Genomic DNA, 16738 nt, shown 5'->3' with positions numbered 1-16738 from the left:
GTGGTCTCCAAACTCCGCTGTTTCTTCTCCTGCCCCTGCTCAGGGGGAACCCATTTAATAAAAAGCAACCTGGATCAGACTCTAATCTAAAATAAAGCCTGTGGAGACTTTCCTTGTAGATCTAACCGATCCTGCGGGTCCTGGGGAAAGCCCAGATCAGAACACTGCCCGCCCACGCCCTCCTGCCAGCTCACAGGAGTGAGTTTCTAGAGCACCTGGTGCTTCTTCAACCTGGAGTGAGAGGCTGAATTAGTATCCTCAAGACGACGGGGGCTCATCTGCTTCCATCCTGCCTACTAGGGTTATGCCTTTGCATAAGGAGGGCAGCAAAAGCCACGAGAAAGCTCAGAAGGATCTGCGCACGCGCATGCGTGCGCACACACACCACAAATACATACGTACATACACGCACACACAGAGCGTTGGGCTAGAGGATGGGGCCCCTGCATGAAGAGAAGATGGAAGCTTGATTGTGCTTTCAAACTGAGGAAGTTGCCCAGAGTCCCTGAGTCCCCGGGAAAAGGGTAACAGGAAAGCTGTGTGGCCTTGTGCAGCCATGGCCCTCTCTGGGCCTCACTGTCTCCACTGTGGAACGAGAGCTGAAGAAACGATCTCTAGGCCCCTTCCACCCTTAACGTTTTATGATTCTATGAAAACTGATTCAGCTAAGCCCTGCTAATTGCCATTATCTTTGTTATTAGATTTCTGGATAGTCAAGGTCATTTCCCTGGAAATTAACATTATAGATGGGTCTGGTGGCCTTTTAACATGTGGGTGAGGGACATTTTGCCTCTTTGGCAAAGTCAAATATGTTGCCTTTGGAAAGTAGGAGGTCAGATCACGGGCCACTAGAGGCCACAGCCACATCTTCTTGTCGCCTCTGCCACAAGAACACGCCAATGAGTGGCATGTGGGCACAGGATCCGTGATCATTCTTGGGGAAGCAGCTGAACAAACTGTTTAGAATCTCCAGGGGGACATACTTAAGGGGTGCTTCCATTTGTATCTAGTTTTTATTGTGGCCCAAGGAGTAACATTCTTCGAGACTCTTAACCTAGATTCCGTTTGCTCATCCCTGAAACGGGACGCGGGATACAGTGACAAAAGATGCACTCTGAGAGTAGGGGAGGCTCTGAAATCCCAGAATACCACGGGGGTGTGTGACCTTCCCCACTTCCCAAACATTCAAGCGTGTCCTTGAGAAACACTGCACGTGGGGTGAAGTCAGGGCTCAGGCTGTGCTGACAGGTCTGTGGCTGGCGGCAGGCAGTGACCAGACACCCCACGCCAGCTCCGAAACGCTGTCCCGGCCGATCACTTAGGTTTAGGGAGTGTGAAGTGGGTGACACCGAAGGCCCGCCGCGCTTCCCGTGCCTGGTGTGAGCCACAGTCACATTTGTCTCTTCTGCAGGAGGGCCTAATCCCCCCACCCTGTCCTGTCTACAGTTCTCTTTGACATAGTTCAGTGTGTAGTTAGTGGACTTTAAAAGCAAGTGGGATCGTGAAGCGTTATAGCATCCCCAGACCCCGGGACCATACGGGGGAGTTCTTTAAAAGTGAAGTAAGCATTCGTGCCTGAGGGTCCCCGGTCTCTGCCAGGCCACAAAAGATGCTATAAATTCTGGATCTGCCTTGTAGCTGTTCTGATTCTTATCCAGAAAATTACACAGTCAACACTCCAGGCCCATAAAACTAACCAGGTATAAGGGAGATGCTGTATGGTTAAGCCTTGGGAGGCTGCCTGAAATTTGACATTTTCCCCTTTGAAGTCAGATGTCCTAAAAGAATCCTTATTAAACAGCCTATTGACTACCATGGAATGCGCAAAAATGCTTACGCACCTGAGGAGGCATGGACCCTGGCCAGGGGTGCCCTGGGGATGTGGCTCTGTCACTGACGTGTTGTGATGAGAGAAGGTCCTTTGCAAAAGAAACTCCAGAACCTTTGCTCTGGACTCTGAAAGGGCATGGCCCTCATCTCACACCACATCCACAGTGACTTTAAAGTTAACAATCAGGAGACTTCCCTGGTGGCGCGGTGGTTAAGAATCTGCCTGCCAATGCAGGGGACACGGGTTCCAGCCCTGATCCGGGAAGATCCCACGTGCCACGGAGCATCTAAGCCCATGCGCCACAACTACTGAGGCCGCACACCACATTTACCGAAGCCCGCACGCCTAGAGCTCGTGCTCCGCAACAAGAGAAGCCACCGCAATGAGAAGCCCGCACACCACAACGAAGAGCAGCCCCCGCTCGCCACAACTAGAGAAAGCCCGCGCGCAGCAATGAAGACCCAAAGCAGCCAAGAATAAATAAATAAATAAATAAATAAATAAATAAATAAATAAACAAACAAACAAACGGGGGGGAAAAGTTAACAATCAGGGACCTTTTCCTCCCAGCTGGCCCAGGCCAGAGAGTGCCCTTGCAACGATTAAAGCCTAAATTAAGGCAGCACACACACACACACACACACACACACACACACACACACCCATCCCCCAGGGGAGTTTCTTTGTTAGTTCTTGTTCAGAAAACAAGAAATACGTTTATCTCAAATTAAGGAGGATCTCAGAAATAAGCAACAATTTAATTATGGTGTGTGATCACTCAGGGAGAATGGTAAAGAGAATCTGTAGGGTACCAACATGGTACAACGGTAGTGGCTGCTTGGAATGCTGTGCAGAGAAAGACTGAAGCTAACTCTGGGCTCTGCAGGAGGAGTGCTGTAATTGGCTAATGATGTCTGCCAGGGGTGTGGGATGGAGGAGAGTGGCGCATGTGTCATACTTTCCATTCCTGACTGGGGAAGGGGGTAGGTTATGTACTATTCTTTGGGGATCTGGTGTCGAGACAGGAAGGCTACCTCACAAACCAAATTGTGAGCAGGTCACCCCTTTTCAGAGCTCTTTTCACATGCTGCCTCTCGACAGGGTGGGGGGGCAGTAGTCACGGTCACCCCACAACCGATTCAGTGGCCCAATGTGTGATGCAATGACACAGACACCTCCACGCCACCCAGGCGACGTCAGTCCAGGTTGGTGGCTGGCTCAGCAGAGCCTGTTGGAACACCAGCCCTTGCTTCAGACTGCCAGCTCCCTAGCACCACTCATGAGAGACCACACCTGCCCACAGGGCCCTGAGTAACCTACAGAAATCACAGCTGCCCAGAGGTTCCGGGAGGAACCCACGGCACTTTCTGGGTTTCCGCTTCCTCATCTGCAGAAGGAGGTCACGGGCCGTCAAGGGGGTCACATGACATAATACACTGGAGCGTCACACTGCATCCGGCTCTGAAAGGTGCTCCGTAAATACCTGAGAGTAGGCGCTAGTTGTTCTTATTCCCAGCTGTGGCCCTGGGGCCAGTTAGAGGACTTTGCTCAGCCTCAGTTTCCCCATGTGTAATACAGACAAAACAATGACATTTGCTGCTCTCACTGGACTGAGGACAGAATGCAAAAGGGCCAGCAGATTACAAGAGCCCGGACCACTGAGTGCGCAATGAAATTCTGCGCCTATGTTTTTTAAAATTAACCTAATTTAAGTCCATACTTTATGCGGATTTCCTTGATTTTCCCCTAATGTCCTTTTTCTGTCCCAGGATCCCATCCAGAAAACTCCACTGCAATTACTCATCACGTCTCCTAGGGCCTCTATGCTGTGACCGCTTCTCAGACTCTCCTTGTGTTCGATGACCTGGCAGTTCTGAGGGCCATCAGGTGTGCTGTAGAATGTCCCTCAGCTGGGATTAGTCTGACGTTTTTGTTATGATTAGACTGAGGTGGTGGGTTTGAGAGAGAAGACCCGCGAGGTCCAGGGCCCTCCTCCTCACATCACACCAAGGGGACATGCCGCACTGTGACTTAACACTGTGGACGTAGACCCTGACCTCTGGCTGAGGTCACGACTGTCAGGTCTCTGCACTGTGCAGCCCTCTTTCCGCCCTTTCCATGGACGCTCCTATGGGTAGCCCCCTCTTAAGGAGTGAGGAGTTCCCTCCCCTTCCTCGAGGGCTGAGTTTCTACAGATATTAGTTGTGTCTCTACACAACTATCTCTTTTCCCCCAGCCACATGATTTTTGTCATTCTTACCGTGGAAAGATTCCTCCTGTTGTCTTAAGAGCAAAAAACAGAACCAAGCCGGGTAGGGTGCACGAAAACCCACAGGGTGCAACAGAATCCCCAGCCCAGTCCCTGGCCGTCAGCCGCCAACCCCATCCCCAAATCTTTGGAAAAGCGAAAGACTGGAAGCTTGTGCCCCTCCCCTGGCTCTGTGGTCCGGGTGTCGGGGGAACTTACCATGTTATGCTTGAGAATTCTCTGGACCACGGGGGTGAACACTTCGATGACCACCATAGACCGGGGCCGCTCTCTGCAGTGCTGGGGAGGCAGGAGGAAATGGTCAGCGCCGAGCCTGGCGGGGTCCAGCAGGGGCCTGCGGAAGCCCTGACCGTGGTCCGTGGCTCGGGGCAGTGAGCCCGGCTCTGGTGCCTGGGTTCCCCTGCTCAATACTACTGCACACCTTTTTGTTCATTTTGGGGGAGTGAGAGAAGGAGGTGGGGATGGGATCTTCCGTTTGCTTTTTGTTTTGATCTGACTGACGGTCTGAGGCTGTTTCAGGGGGTACAGACGGGAGTCCGTTCCCACACAATCCTATTGAACAGGGCAAGATCCCCACAGCGCTAAGGTTCGGGGTCTACCAGAGTCTCTTGAAAATCAGGTGCAAGAATACCGGGGGTTAGTGCTTGGATGCCAGAATCTCGAAAATTCTGTGACTTCTCAGTTGAAGGCTTTGATAAGCTGGCTGCAGGGTGCAGGCCACACGCAGTTCTTGGAAGTATTTTATCTCACCAGCATGGGAGTTTTTATTTTTCAAAGTGAAATTGATGGCCTTCGGGTGGAACAGATGATGCGCTCCACCACATTTAAACCTGCCTGGGCCTGAAGGTGCTGTTTCCAACCCTGGAAGAGGACGCTGGACTTGGGATATTAGAAATCCTAGACTATTCTTGATAAGTAAACTTTCCCCAAATCTCGGGGTCCTGGCTTCCAAGTCTGGCAGGAGAGGCTGCCTGGACGTGTCCAGAGAGCTGGCCAAGTGGACCCAGTGGAGGCGACTTTGTTCCCTCAAGCCTTCCTCTCTGGGTGGGCTGCCTGATGGAGGAAGTGCTGAGGCTGCAACTCCAACCCCCCCCCCCAACCCGAGGGAAAACAGCCCTGAGTCTCACCGATCCCTGTGCCTGGGCCCCTTGCTCCAAACGGCAGGGCAGCTACCCAGGGAGTTCTATCAGGAAATGCCAAAAGGGATGGTGTCCTCCACATCACTGTTTTTCAAACTGTGCTACCAGGAACCCTCAGGTATGATTTACTTTGAACAAAGGTCCATTGTTCTAGAACAAAAGTCTGAATGCTGTGAGATCTGGGAGAAACCACCCAGCTTGAGAGGGGAACAAGGAGCAGGTCTGGATTAAATGGGACAAAATACTGAGAGAGGAGATGACCCGCCGGGACAGGTAAGGGAGCAGCTGGCCGCTCTCTCAGGAGCCCAAACACTGGGTGACCTGACTGCCCTGCTTGGGGGCACAACGCCAGGTGCTGGGGGCACAGAAGGCCTGTCTTAGTTGTGTGCAGTCCCACCAAGTGGTTACTCCTTCCGCAGCTGTTCCCCACGGGGCAGGGGGGCCTTGGTACAGCACAGGGCCCGATGCCTAGACACGCTCTTGCACACACACACACAACTGTACACTCGGGGCTCACCCGCGTGGGCCAGAGGCCATGCACTGGCACACGCCCACATTAAGAGATGCACCTGGGCATTTCAGGTAGCAGGCTGGGCCCACCCTCTGCTCTGTGGGTCGCTGGGAAAGGTCTGCTGATGGAGAGACAGGGCCAAAGAGGATGATGTGATCCTGTCTCCCTAAAGCTTGCGTCCCCTAACACACACAGAGGACATGCTCCCTGGGTAAGGGGACAGAGGAGCAATAAGTGCACCACGGTCCCCTTCACCCCAGAACCAGCAGGTCCCCAGGAGCCTGCTCTGCCACCCCACGCGCCTGTCTCACTGGTGCACACAGCCCACACCCCCAAAGGACGGTGTGTGGCCGTGGAAGGAACAAGCTCGGTGAAGGGGGTCGGCGAGAGGAAGAGCAGGGGAGCGCTGGGAAAGCAGCAAAGCCAGGCCCTGCGACTTTCCAAGGACATCAGACCATTGCATTAAAAAAAAGCACCCGGGGCTTCCCTGGTGGCGCAGTGGTTGAGAGTCCGCCTGCCGATGCAGGGGACACGGGTTCGTGCCCCAGTCCTGGAAGATCCCACATGCCGCGGAGCGGCTGGGACCGTGAGTCATGGCCGCTGAGCCTGCGCGTCCGGAGCCTGTGCTCCGCAACGGGAGAGGCCACAACGGTGAGAGGCCCGAGTAGAGAAAAAAAAAAAAAAAAAAAAAAAAATCACCCAGCAAAGGATCAAACAGGATCGTGTGCTGGTCCAGCCCCCGGGCCACCAAGGTGCTCTCAGACGGGGGATGCCTGGTCCCTGACGTGCTCTGGGGATGTTCCACGTAGATCCCACTGCAAGGCTGGCCTGGCATGGGGTCCCTGGGACTGGATGTCCTGCTCCAGGGCTCCTCCAAGCTCACCTGGCATCCCCCGCCTGCCTGCCCTGTTCAGGGAAAGCCCCACGGCTGTGCCCTCACTGTGGGCCGGCCGGTGCTCACAGGAGCCCTGGCTAATAATAATAGCCCAGCTCTGATGTCAGGAGCTCAGAAAGTCTGCTGCAAACTTCTCCCAAGACAGCCAGGAAGACATTCCAAGGAAAACTCTGATGCTCCTCCCTGACCTGCTGGTCTGACCCTGGGCCTCGCTTATCACCTGTGTGGCGGAGAGGGGGCTGTAACCCAAGAACGGGGTGCCTGGCTTGTCTCTGGCTGTGTCTGGGGCCCTGACCTGGGTCGGGGCCGGGGGGGGGTCTAAGTTTGGTTTTCAGCAAAACCAACCCCTGCCGTGCACATACTGAGACAGGCTGCTTCCTGAACACACAGGCCTGCTTCAGCAGTGCCATACCTTGCAGAAGAATTCACAGAGATCTGGTGGTGGATGGTTGTTTTCCAGCAAAGGAGCGATTGCCTGAAACAAAAGGAACAAACGTCAGTCGGAATCTCTTGGAAGGAATCGTAGGGGTGGGGGTGGGGGTGTCTACGTAAGATGGTTAACTCACGGTGGAAAGCACAACCTCCTTGTCACCCTCTGGGCAAAAAAGCCATCCTCTAACTTGCCGGCCAGAGCTCCTAAATTGTGTGTGTGTGGGGGGGTACGTGGCTCCCACTGCGAAGCTGATAAAATCTCTGGGCTGCCCCCTACAAATATCCATCTGTAACGATGCATGCAGCTTTAGGGGTTTCACGACCTGCTGATGACCATCCGCGTCCCCCGTGGATCCATACTGCCTGCCTACAAGGCAGGACGCGTGGTGGTTATAAGCCCAGGCTTTGGGGGCAGAGTCCTGGGTGCAAGTCCTGCTTCAGGCACTTGCTATGATGTGACCATTAGAGCAAGTTATTTCATCTCTCTTAACCCTCTGGTCCCCACCAGGAAGGTGGACCAGAGAGCATCACTTTGAGGGTGAGCGGAGGTAATCTGTGCAGAGAAGGCTTCTTAGCCTGGCCCTGTGAGCACCTGGGGCTGGCCCTTGCCTGCAGCGCAGCTGTCCTGTGCACTGCAGGATGGCTGGTAGCATCCTTGCTCTCAACCCCCAAGCCAACCATGACAATCAAAACTGTCTCCAGGGCTTCCCTGGTGGCGCAGTGGTTGAGAGTCCGCCTGCCGACGCAGGGGACACGGGTTCGTGTCCCGGTCTGGGAAGATCCCACATGCCGCGGAGCGGCTGGGCCCGTGAGCCATGGTTGCTGAGCCTGCGCGTCCGGAGCCTTTGTTCCGCAACGGGAGAGGCCACAACAGTGAGAGGCCCGTGTACCGCAAAAAACAACAACAACAACAAAAAAACCTGTCTCCAGATGCACTTCATTTTATATTAAGGGAGGTTAGAATTTCTAATGCCCCTTGAATTCATTCCTCACCGAGTCTTTTTTTTTTTTTTTTTTTTTTAAAAATGTGGCTGCGCTGCGTGGCGTGTGGGATCCTAAGTTCCCCGACCAGGGATTGAACCCGCGCCCCCTGCATTGGAAGTGTGGAGTCCTAACCACTGGACTGCCAGGGAAGTCCCACCACCGAGCCTTCTTAGGCCAGCTGTACACTGTTACCTGTTCCCACTGCCATTCCTATGCAAGGTTCCCATGGCTCAGATGGTGTTTGATTCTTGATTTTTCTGCCCCTTCCATAATTTCTGTTTTAATGATTTTGCTAAATTTCAAACTCAAATAAAAAATTGGAACAATGGAAAAAAAGCTATGTCCAGACATTGCCAAATTCCCCTTGGGGGACAAAATCGGCCCCAACTGAGAACCCCTGGTGTAAAGTGCCTCTCCCAGCCTGAGGTAAGGCCAGCTCTCCATAAACATTCATTATGGGATGGATGGTTAATGCCTATGTGAAGTCCACTCGTTGTGGACTGGTCACAACATTAGGAAATGGGGGACCCAGGACCCAGTTCCACACTGGTCACAACATTAGGAAACGGGAGACCCAGGACCCAGCACCGAGACTGCCGGGCTGTGTGACTGAGTGAGCAGCTCGGCCTCTCTGGACATTTCGTATTCTAGTCTACAAAACGTGGAAAACTAGAGTTACCAATTCACAGGGTTGCTGAGGGGAGGTGATGAGAGAAAACTCTAGAAGCTTTGGTGTCTCAGGCTTGGGATAAGCCCACTGCCTGGAGTACAGTTTGTCACTGACACCAGCACAGGGGGACCGTATTGGACTCGCCTGACTCCTCAGGAAGGCTCTGTGATGACAGGGTCTCCCCATCACTGAGCCCCGTAGCCCAGACCCTGCCTGCTTGGTTTCAGAGGGTCTCCTGGCTCTGCTCCCGCAAGCAGGGCCTTTGGATGTGGGTGGGTACCCCTCGGTGAGGGCTTCCGCCTGTCTCAGGGCTGTTAGGGGAAGGAACACGTAGCTCGATGGCAGTAGGGGGATGACCACCGGCCCATCTTCCCCATTATGTGGAAGACGAAATCATCAAAAGCTGAGTCTCTGCTTCACAGCAGCAACTGTCAGGCTGACCAACTAGTGGAGAGGGGGCCCAGGGTCTCACTCGCCTAGGGCTAGGCGGTCCAACACGGTAGCCACTAGCCACGTGCAACTCTTCCCGTTGTAACTGACACGGAAGAAACGATTTCTTTCTTTCTTTCTTTTCTTTTTTTTGGCCACACTCCATGGCTTGCGGGATCTTAGTTCCCCAACCAGGGATTGAATCCGTGCCCCCTACAGTGGAAGCGCGGAGTCTCAACCACTGGACCGCCACAGAATTCCCAAGAAACGATTCGAAAGGAAATGAAATTGAAAGTGCAGTTCCTCAGACGCACTGACCGCATTTCCAGTGCTCACTGGCCCCATGAACCTAGTGGCCACTGCAATGCCCAGCGCAGATGGAGAGCATGTCCATCACCACAGGCAGCTCTCCCCGACGGTGTGGGAAGGGGGCTGGTGGGCTCCGACCTGACTGCAAGGCTGAGCCCACCACCCTCTCACAATCCCCCGCAGCTACGTGGACCAATCATTGCACTGATGATAATAATATACCAACAGCCACACCCACAATAGCCGTAGCTGTGGCAGGCACTGCCTGTGCTGGGCTCTGGGCTGTGTCACGTCACTTAATCTTCACTGTGTGCTGGGAGCGGGGTGTGCGTCTTGCCCTCTCCTCAGAGAGATAAAGTCTGCTGCCCAAGGTCGCATGGTGAGAATGTGCTGGGGCCGGATTTGAAGCCATGTGTGTGACCCAGGAGCCTGAATTATTCACCATGCTACTTCTCAGCCCGGGCTCTCCACATGGCCAGGAAACAAGCAACCCATCTCGTGACAACTCCATAGGAGGAGAAATGGGGCAATGAAAGACGATGAAACACCCCAAAGTAGGCCGGGCCCACAGTTCGGGCTCTGCACGCTCATTTTCAGAAGTTCAGCGCCCAGCCTGTCAGGTGGGAACTCTCTGCTGCCCATGCTGGTGAACGCAGGGAGAGGTCAGGCCACAGCATCGGTGGCGGGGCGGGGCAAGGGCCTCCCCCAGCCCTCGAGTCGCTGCCTGGCCCGCGGCTCTGCTCCCCACACTGAGCTCTGGGACCACCTCTGGGAGGAGGGATCACGTGCAGGGTGTATCCTCCTGGCTTCAGCCCCTTCAGTCAAGCTGGGCCCACCTCTTTCACAGGGATGAATCAAAGAATAAAGGAGTGGGAACAGATTAAGCGCCCACAGTGGGCGTCAGGCGTGGGCTCCGCGCTTCCACAGCTATTATCTCATTTGATCCTCACGACAACTCTGTGAGGTCAAGCGGTAGTGATTTCCATTTGTACAGATGAAGAGACAGAGGGTCAGGGAGGTTGTTACAAGGCCTGCCCCAGTCACAGAGTAAGGATCATTTTAGATCGTATTATTAATAAGAAGATTTTATGTTTCTGTGGCATCTTGCTATGAGCCTAGCCCTCTTCCAAGCATGTTCGGTGTGTTAGCCCATTTAACTTTCCCAGCAGTCCTGTAGGAAATGGCACTGTTATCACACACATTTCATAGATGAGGGGACTGAGGCTTAGAGTGTCAAGTTAGCTGGAAATGATCTGAATGGCCATCTGGTTAAATACAAATACTCTAGAGCCAGTGGAAAGAATGGAGTATGGGGTAGAACAGTGGTTCTCAACCAGGGTCAGCTCTGCCCCCCTCCCAAGGGATATTAGCAGGTGTGGAGACAGTACGATCATCACAACAGGGGAATGCTGGGTGGAGTTCTAGCGGGTGGAGGCCAGGGATGCTACCCAACATCCTACGATGCCCAGGACGGCCCCACCACAAACCATCACCCATGCCCAAATGTCACTAGTGCCGAGGGTGAGAAACCCTGGGTTAGACACGTGCTTGCACGTCTTGACTTGAAAGAATCTTCAAGACATGCTGTTAAGTGAAAAATCGAACACAGGACGACACATCAAGCTTCGCATCTTTAATGTTAAAAGCAAAAAATAAAAACACAACCGTGTCTGTCTCCATGGGTTTGCCACCCCACGAAAACCTCCAGGGCTGCCTCTGAAGGGGCCGCTGGGATGGGGTGAAATCTTTTTTTTTTTTTTTTAAACAATGAAAATATGCTCATGAAATCCTTATAAAAGTACTTTAAAGAATATTTTAAAGATATTTTAAGTGAAATTAAAAGCTCTTCCATTACTCGCCCAAGGTCACAGCTGGTAGGGGGTGAGCCCAGGGTCTGCACTCAGCTCTGAACTTGAACCACACTCAGCTTTAAGCCCACATTCTTCACCAGCACGTGGGAACGCCGCCGGAGTCTGGACTCCAGGTCCACGCTTGTCCAGTGACACGCCAGCTGTTACCAGCTAACAATTACCCACGGCACTGATGCCTGACTGATGGGTTGAATAAAACCAACTTAAATTACTTGTGAAAGTACTTTTGAAAAATAAGTGCATAAAAAACAAAACAAAAACCAAGCCCCACTGGGAGAAGACTAATTGCCAACAGGTCAAATCAGAAAATGTAATGGCTGGAACGAAAGGCGGCTACAGAAGGCTTCACGATAGTAACAGCATTGGTAATAGAGAACACTGAAAGCAAGGCTGTAAAACGGGCGGCTGAGGGTCAGACCCTGAGTTCAAATTCTTCCCTGTTCTCAGGCATCCCCACTGAGCAGGGAAGCTCAGCCCAGTCCCATTAGGGGTCAGCCCAGTAAATTAGCTGAATAAATGCAGGCTGGATTTCTCAGATCACAACTCCTTTCCCAGGCTCCTCCCAAGTCCAAAGCCCTGACCCTCCTTCCAGGGCTGAGGTGTACAGTGGGACCCACAGGTGTTGCCAACCAGGAGGGGAAGATGCCAACTCCTTCCCCGGCACCCACGTCCTTGCCTGCTTCTCCACCAGCGAGAGCCTCTTTGTCTTTGCCTGTGCTGGGCTCCCTGCCTGGACTGCCTTTCCCAGGAGCATCCTATCCACCTGTTAAGACTCAGTTCACTTACCTCCTCCTTGAAGCGCTCTTCCATCCCCCTCCCCGTCCCCTCCCTGAGAGAGGAGGTCAGGTGCCTGCCCGCTGTGCTCCCCTAACACCCTGAACGAATCTCAAGCCCAGACCACGTGATTTCTGGATCATCTGTCAGGTCCCGCCAGCACACAGTAATCCCTCAATGGTGGCTCTGTCTGTGCAACAGAGACCAGCGTCTGGCACATACTTGTCCTCACATGTCAACGAATGTTTTGTTAAGTGAATTTATTAATTAATAACATGCCAGAGAAACGCGGTGGTGGGTGACTGGGGAGGTCCAGGCTGATGCTGCCCCTGTTCTAGCAAGAGGAGGCAATGGGTCGTCAGAGCAGAGCATGGGAAAAACCTCTATATTCTTAGCAGACACCCACTGAGCAGCTGCTATGCGCCAGACACTGCGGTTGGGACACCACAGAAGCTGCTGCCTTTACTCTCCAGGATAAAAGCCCTAAGGCTCACCTCCTTTGGAGCCCACAGGACCCAGCTGCAGCATGGAGGGTGATTCTCCAGGCCGGGCTGGCCAGGGCCAAGGGGGTGGGCTCCCGAAGCCCTAAAGCAGCTCAGAGGGACACGGTGTCTGGGATGTGGCCCTTGTGTCAAAGGCTGCAGCTGCGGGACCTCTTGGGCAGGTAAATGTTCCAGGTCCTTTCCTGGGCACACAAAGCTCTGCCTCTCACTTCCATTTCAAGTTCTGCCTTCCTGCTTCCTACTTCCTTAGGTTTTATGCTCCAGCAATGCTGAAGCTTCCAGAATATACCAGGTTGCTTTAAATCTCTGTGCATGGGACTTCCCTGGTGGTCCAGCGGTTAAGACTCCGCACTCCTAATGCAGGGGGCCCAGGTTCGATCCCTGGTCAGGGAACTAGATCCCTGCACATGCTGCAACTGAAGATCCCGCACGTGGCAACAAAGATCCCACGTGCCGTAACTAAAGACCCAGCGCAGACAAATAAATAAATATTAAAAAAAAAAATTTCTCTGCATGCTTTGTTTTCTCCCTCTGGAAAGCCCTTCCCCTGTTTTGCCATCTGGTAAACTCCTATTGATCCTTCGAAACCCGGCTCAGACATCATTGCCTTTGGGAAGCTCTCTGGCTTCTTTCCCACGTGAGTTTATCACTCTACTCTCTATGTTACACGCCTCTTATTTTTGCAGTGATCTCATTTAATAGACCAAGAACTCCTTGGGTGCAGGGGCCATCTTAGTTACCTGTGGATTCAAATACAGAGCTCAGTGCTTGGCACCCAGTAGGTGCAACTTCATTTCTTTCTTCTCTCTTGGGAGAACCACATTTCATAGTTTAAAATCACCCAGGAAGATATTTTACACCAAAGATGCTCACATCAAAGTCAAGTCCCAGAAACTACCATCGCACTTTGCACATCAGAGGGAAATTCAATCCGGGTTTCTAGGTGTGGATTAATTGGGAGCATGTCCTGGCGCAAGAAAGAGAGCGTTTACCTTTCAGCTAAACAGGGTTACGGGCTGAGAGTAAATTATACGGTCTCTGCCATCTCTGGCCTCCTCTCCCTGCGACCGACTCGGGAAGGAGGAGGCGGTTAAGGCACATTTGCTACCAACCTCAGAGACTGATAATTACATCCCCCCAATCAACTGGGGCTCTGACACGTGCAAAGGCAGGAGGGAGACATGTCTGGCCTGATAGAAAAGACAAAAATTGAGCAAGGCCACCGTGCTGGGGGATGACGCTGGCATTTCAAGAGTTCACTCAAACCAGGGGAGGCTTGTGGGCACAGGAGGTGGGCAGAGGGAGAGGGGCTGCCTGGGACTTACCACAATGATGTTTTCATGCTCTTGGGTAGTCAAGTTTGTGTTCTGAAGGATGAGCGGAGAGAGCAGGAGGAAAACAAAGCAAAACACACTATTAATAAAATGGAAATTGGGAGATTGGGACTGACACATACACACTACTATATATAAGGGAGAGAACTAATAAGGACCTACTATGTAGCACAGGGAACTCAATACTCTGTAATGGCCTATATGGGAAAAGAATATAAAAAAGAGTGGATATATGTACACGTATAACTGATTCGCTTTGTTGTACAGCAGAAACACATTTTAAATCCACTATACTCCAATAAAAATTAAATTAATAAATAAAATGGCACATTTGCATCTCAAAGGTCCATGCAGTTTCAAATGCTTTCAGCCCCTTGGACAGAGGGCACTTGTCACTTTTTCTTAATTAAATAGATCAGAAGACCCTCAAAGGCAGGGTCGGAAGCAGGGGAAGGATGGCTTCGGGGCAGGAAGAATTGAGTTCCAAGTCCCTGTTTCACCACTGGAGTGACGTGACCTTGGACTGGTCACTTCTCAGTGAGACAGTTTCTTCTTCCGTAGATGGGGCTCTTCTTTGGGCTTAAACTCATGCTTGGCCCTCGTCATAGTGACACATGCCACTTGGAAGGCCGGAGGCAGCTTCATAATAAACATGTAAAGAAACAGACTTTCGGGCCTTGACTTTGTGCCGGGTAGTCTTTGGGGAGCAGCACATGGAATATTTCAGTGGTTCCCAAACTAGGTTCCCAGGGAACACTAGTATTCCATGAGTTGGCCCAAGATGGTCTAGCTATGTTTAAATTCTAGCAATCAACTTGCAAAAATATTAAGCGGAATGGATTAAACTTGCTAAATTTCTAGGGTTTTTTCCTCCCCCCCCACCGCCCCGCCCCGCCCCGCCCCACAATCTGGAATTTGCTTACACAGCTGGTACCTGTGACCACCATCCTGTGTATGCAAATGAGGAGGCGAATGAGGTTGCAAATGAGGAAAGGGATGAATATGCAATAAGCAAGAGACAGTGAAAAAAACTCAGAAACAGCCACTATTGTCTTTTTTGCTAGTGTCCTGGTGTGTTCTGCTCTGACCATCTGTCTCAGTGGACACAAGCTTTCACTGGTATCAACTCTTATTTCCTAACAGCCGTGTTTGCTGTTTATAAGGCACCTCCTCGTTGGGCAGTAAACCCCAAGATCGACTGTTCCCGGGTTCTAGAAAGAGCTCCACGGGCTGAACAGGTTTGAGAAGTACCTGTTAGCTGATGCATTTACACCAGCTACAAGTGGAAGAAAAGCTAGTGAGCTGTGGATCTCCTTTTGTCCAGTAAGCTGGCTGCCCAAGGGGTGAAGGCGGCACAGAACCAGGGTCAGTGCCTGAGCGCCACGAGCGTCCCGGTTCCCATGGAGACCGCCTGACTTATGTGCTTGGGATCCAGGACACGCGGGAGGATGTTTCTTGGATTCTAACACCTTTTTCTTTTTGTGGATGCTGGTGCGGCTTGAGCACCCCGTTTATGACAGATTATTGAACACCAGCCATTTTTCAGCCGAGGGCAGAGGAAAGCCTGGCTTTGGTCTTTCCTACTCACTACACCTAAGGCACTGTTGTCAGGGCTTTGCTACCCTCCTCCCACCCATTTCCTGTTCTTGGGATAGGTTCTATTATCCCAGTGACAGATGAGCAACCAGTGGCTCACCCGGGAGCACAGGTAACAGGTGGTGGAGTGGAGATCTGACCCCTGTCCGTCCTGTTCCAAAGCCTATACCGCCAACCACTGAGCTATACAGCTCAGTCCATGCGAGGGGAGGTTCCATCTTTCAGGCTGCCGTGGGAGCTCCCAAGGGACCAGCCATCCCTCACCACACCCATGCACCTTTCCAAGAAGAGCCTCTGGCAAACACAGGTGCCGTTTCTTTGGTCCCAGTCACCGGTGACGGCACATGGCACTCTGCAGGGAAACTTCTCTCCACTAAGGCCATTTCTGACCCGGGGTGGAGAGCTCTCACTAACAGCCACTGGCCTGGAGGGGACACTTGAATCCTGAACCGAGCGGCCACTCCACACACTCAACCCAACAAAGGCCTGGGAGGGTGGGGATGCCAGCTTTAACAGGCCTGTCCTCCCCTTCCCTCCCTTGGGATCCTGCCCACCTTCTGGTCGCTTTGGTGATGCCTGGGGCCTCTTAGGAGGAGGCCTCAGGAACAGCTTACGTAAAGAGAACAGACAGGGAATCCAGTCCATACACAAAAAAGGGCAAGAAAGAGGGAGAGTTTGTTTTTCCACCCATCTCCTCTAGACATCTAGCTGAGGGTGCTGAAGGTCAAGTTCACAGCCATCTCCCACGATAACAGAAATGTGACCTGTTATCAACTGGTCCCTATACATCAGGCACAGTGCCAGGCACTGTATACATATTAGAGCATCCAATCCCTAATTCTGTGAAACGGGTGCTAATCTTAGCCCCAACTCATAGATGAAAACAGCACTAAGAGATCCAGTACCCTGAGCAAGGCCAGGGAGCTCCTGAGAGGAGAACCGGGTCTTCCTCACTCTGCACACCTGCTCTTAACTGCCGTCCTTGGTGGCCGGGTCCCTCACTCACGAAAAAGTCTCTACCGATTCAGGTAATGTCACATGAGCTTTGCAATTGGGCAGACCTGGGCCTGGGTCCTGCCTACCCCTCACCCAAGTGACCCTGGGCAGGCGACTTAACCCCTTGGAGCCTCCGTTTACATTTCCGTATGTTTTAATACTTACCTTGCAGGGTCGCTGGGAGACGTGTAAAAG

The 16738-nt window shown here is 52.4% G+C and overlaps 1 protein-coding gene across 1 annotated transcript in view; it reads right to left on the bottom strand.

Annotated features, from left to right (window-relative positions):
- CMIP (c-Maf inducing protein) overlaps window positions 1–16738 on the bottom strand; it is a gene marked incomplete at its 5' end in the record, with an annotated part of 233678 nt that overhangs the window by 31706 nt on the left and 185234 nt on the right. Inside the window, 3 exons of the mRNA XM_082676384.1 lie at window positions 4299–4379; window positions 7058–7120; window positions 13943–13984. Coding sequence (XP_082532510.1) covers window positions 4299–4379; window positions 7058–7120; window positions 13943–13984 — 186 coding nt within the window. The remainder of the gene's footprint in view (window positions 1–4298; window positions 4380–7057; window positions 7121–13942; window positions 13985–16738) is intronic.

The sequence above is a fragment of the Grampus griseus genome (assembly GCF_964374135.1).
Source record: "Grampus griseus genome assembly, chromosome: 19".
Taxonomy (NCBI): domain Eukaryota; kingdom Metazoa; phylum Chordata; class Mammalia; order Artiodactyla; family Delphinidae; genus Grampus; species Grampus griseus.
The sequence above is the reverse complement of the archived record's forward strand: the minus strand, read 5'-3'. Positions and strand labels throughout refer to the sequence as shown.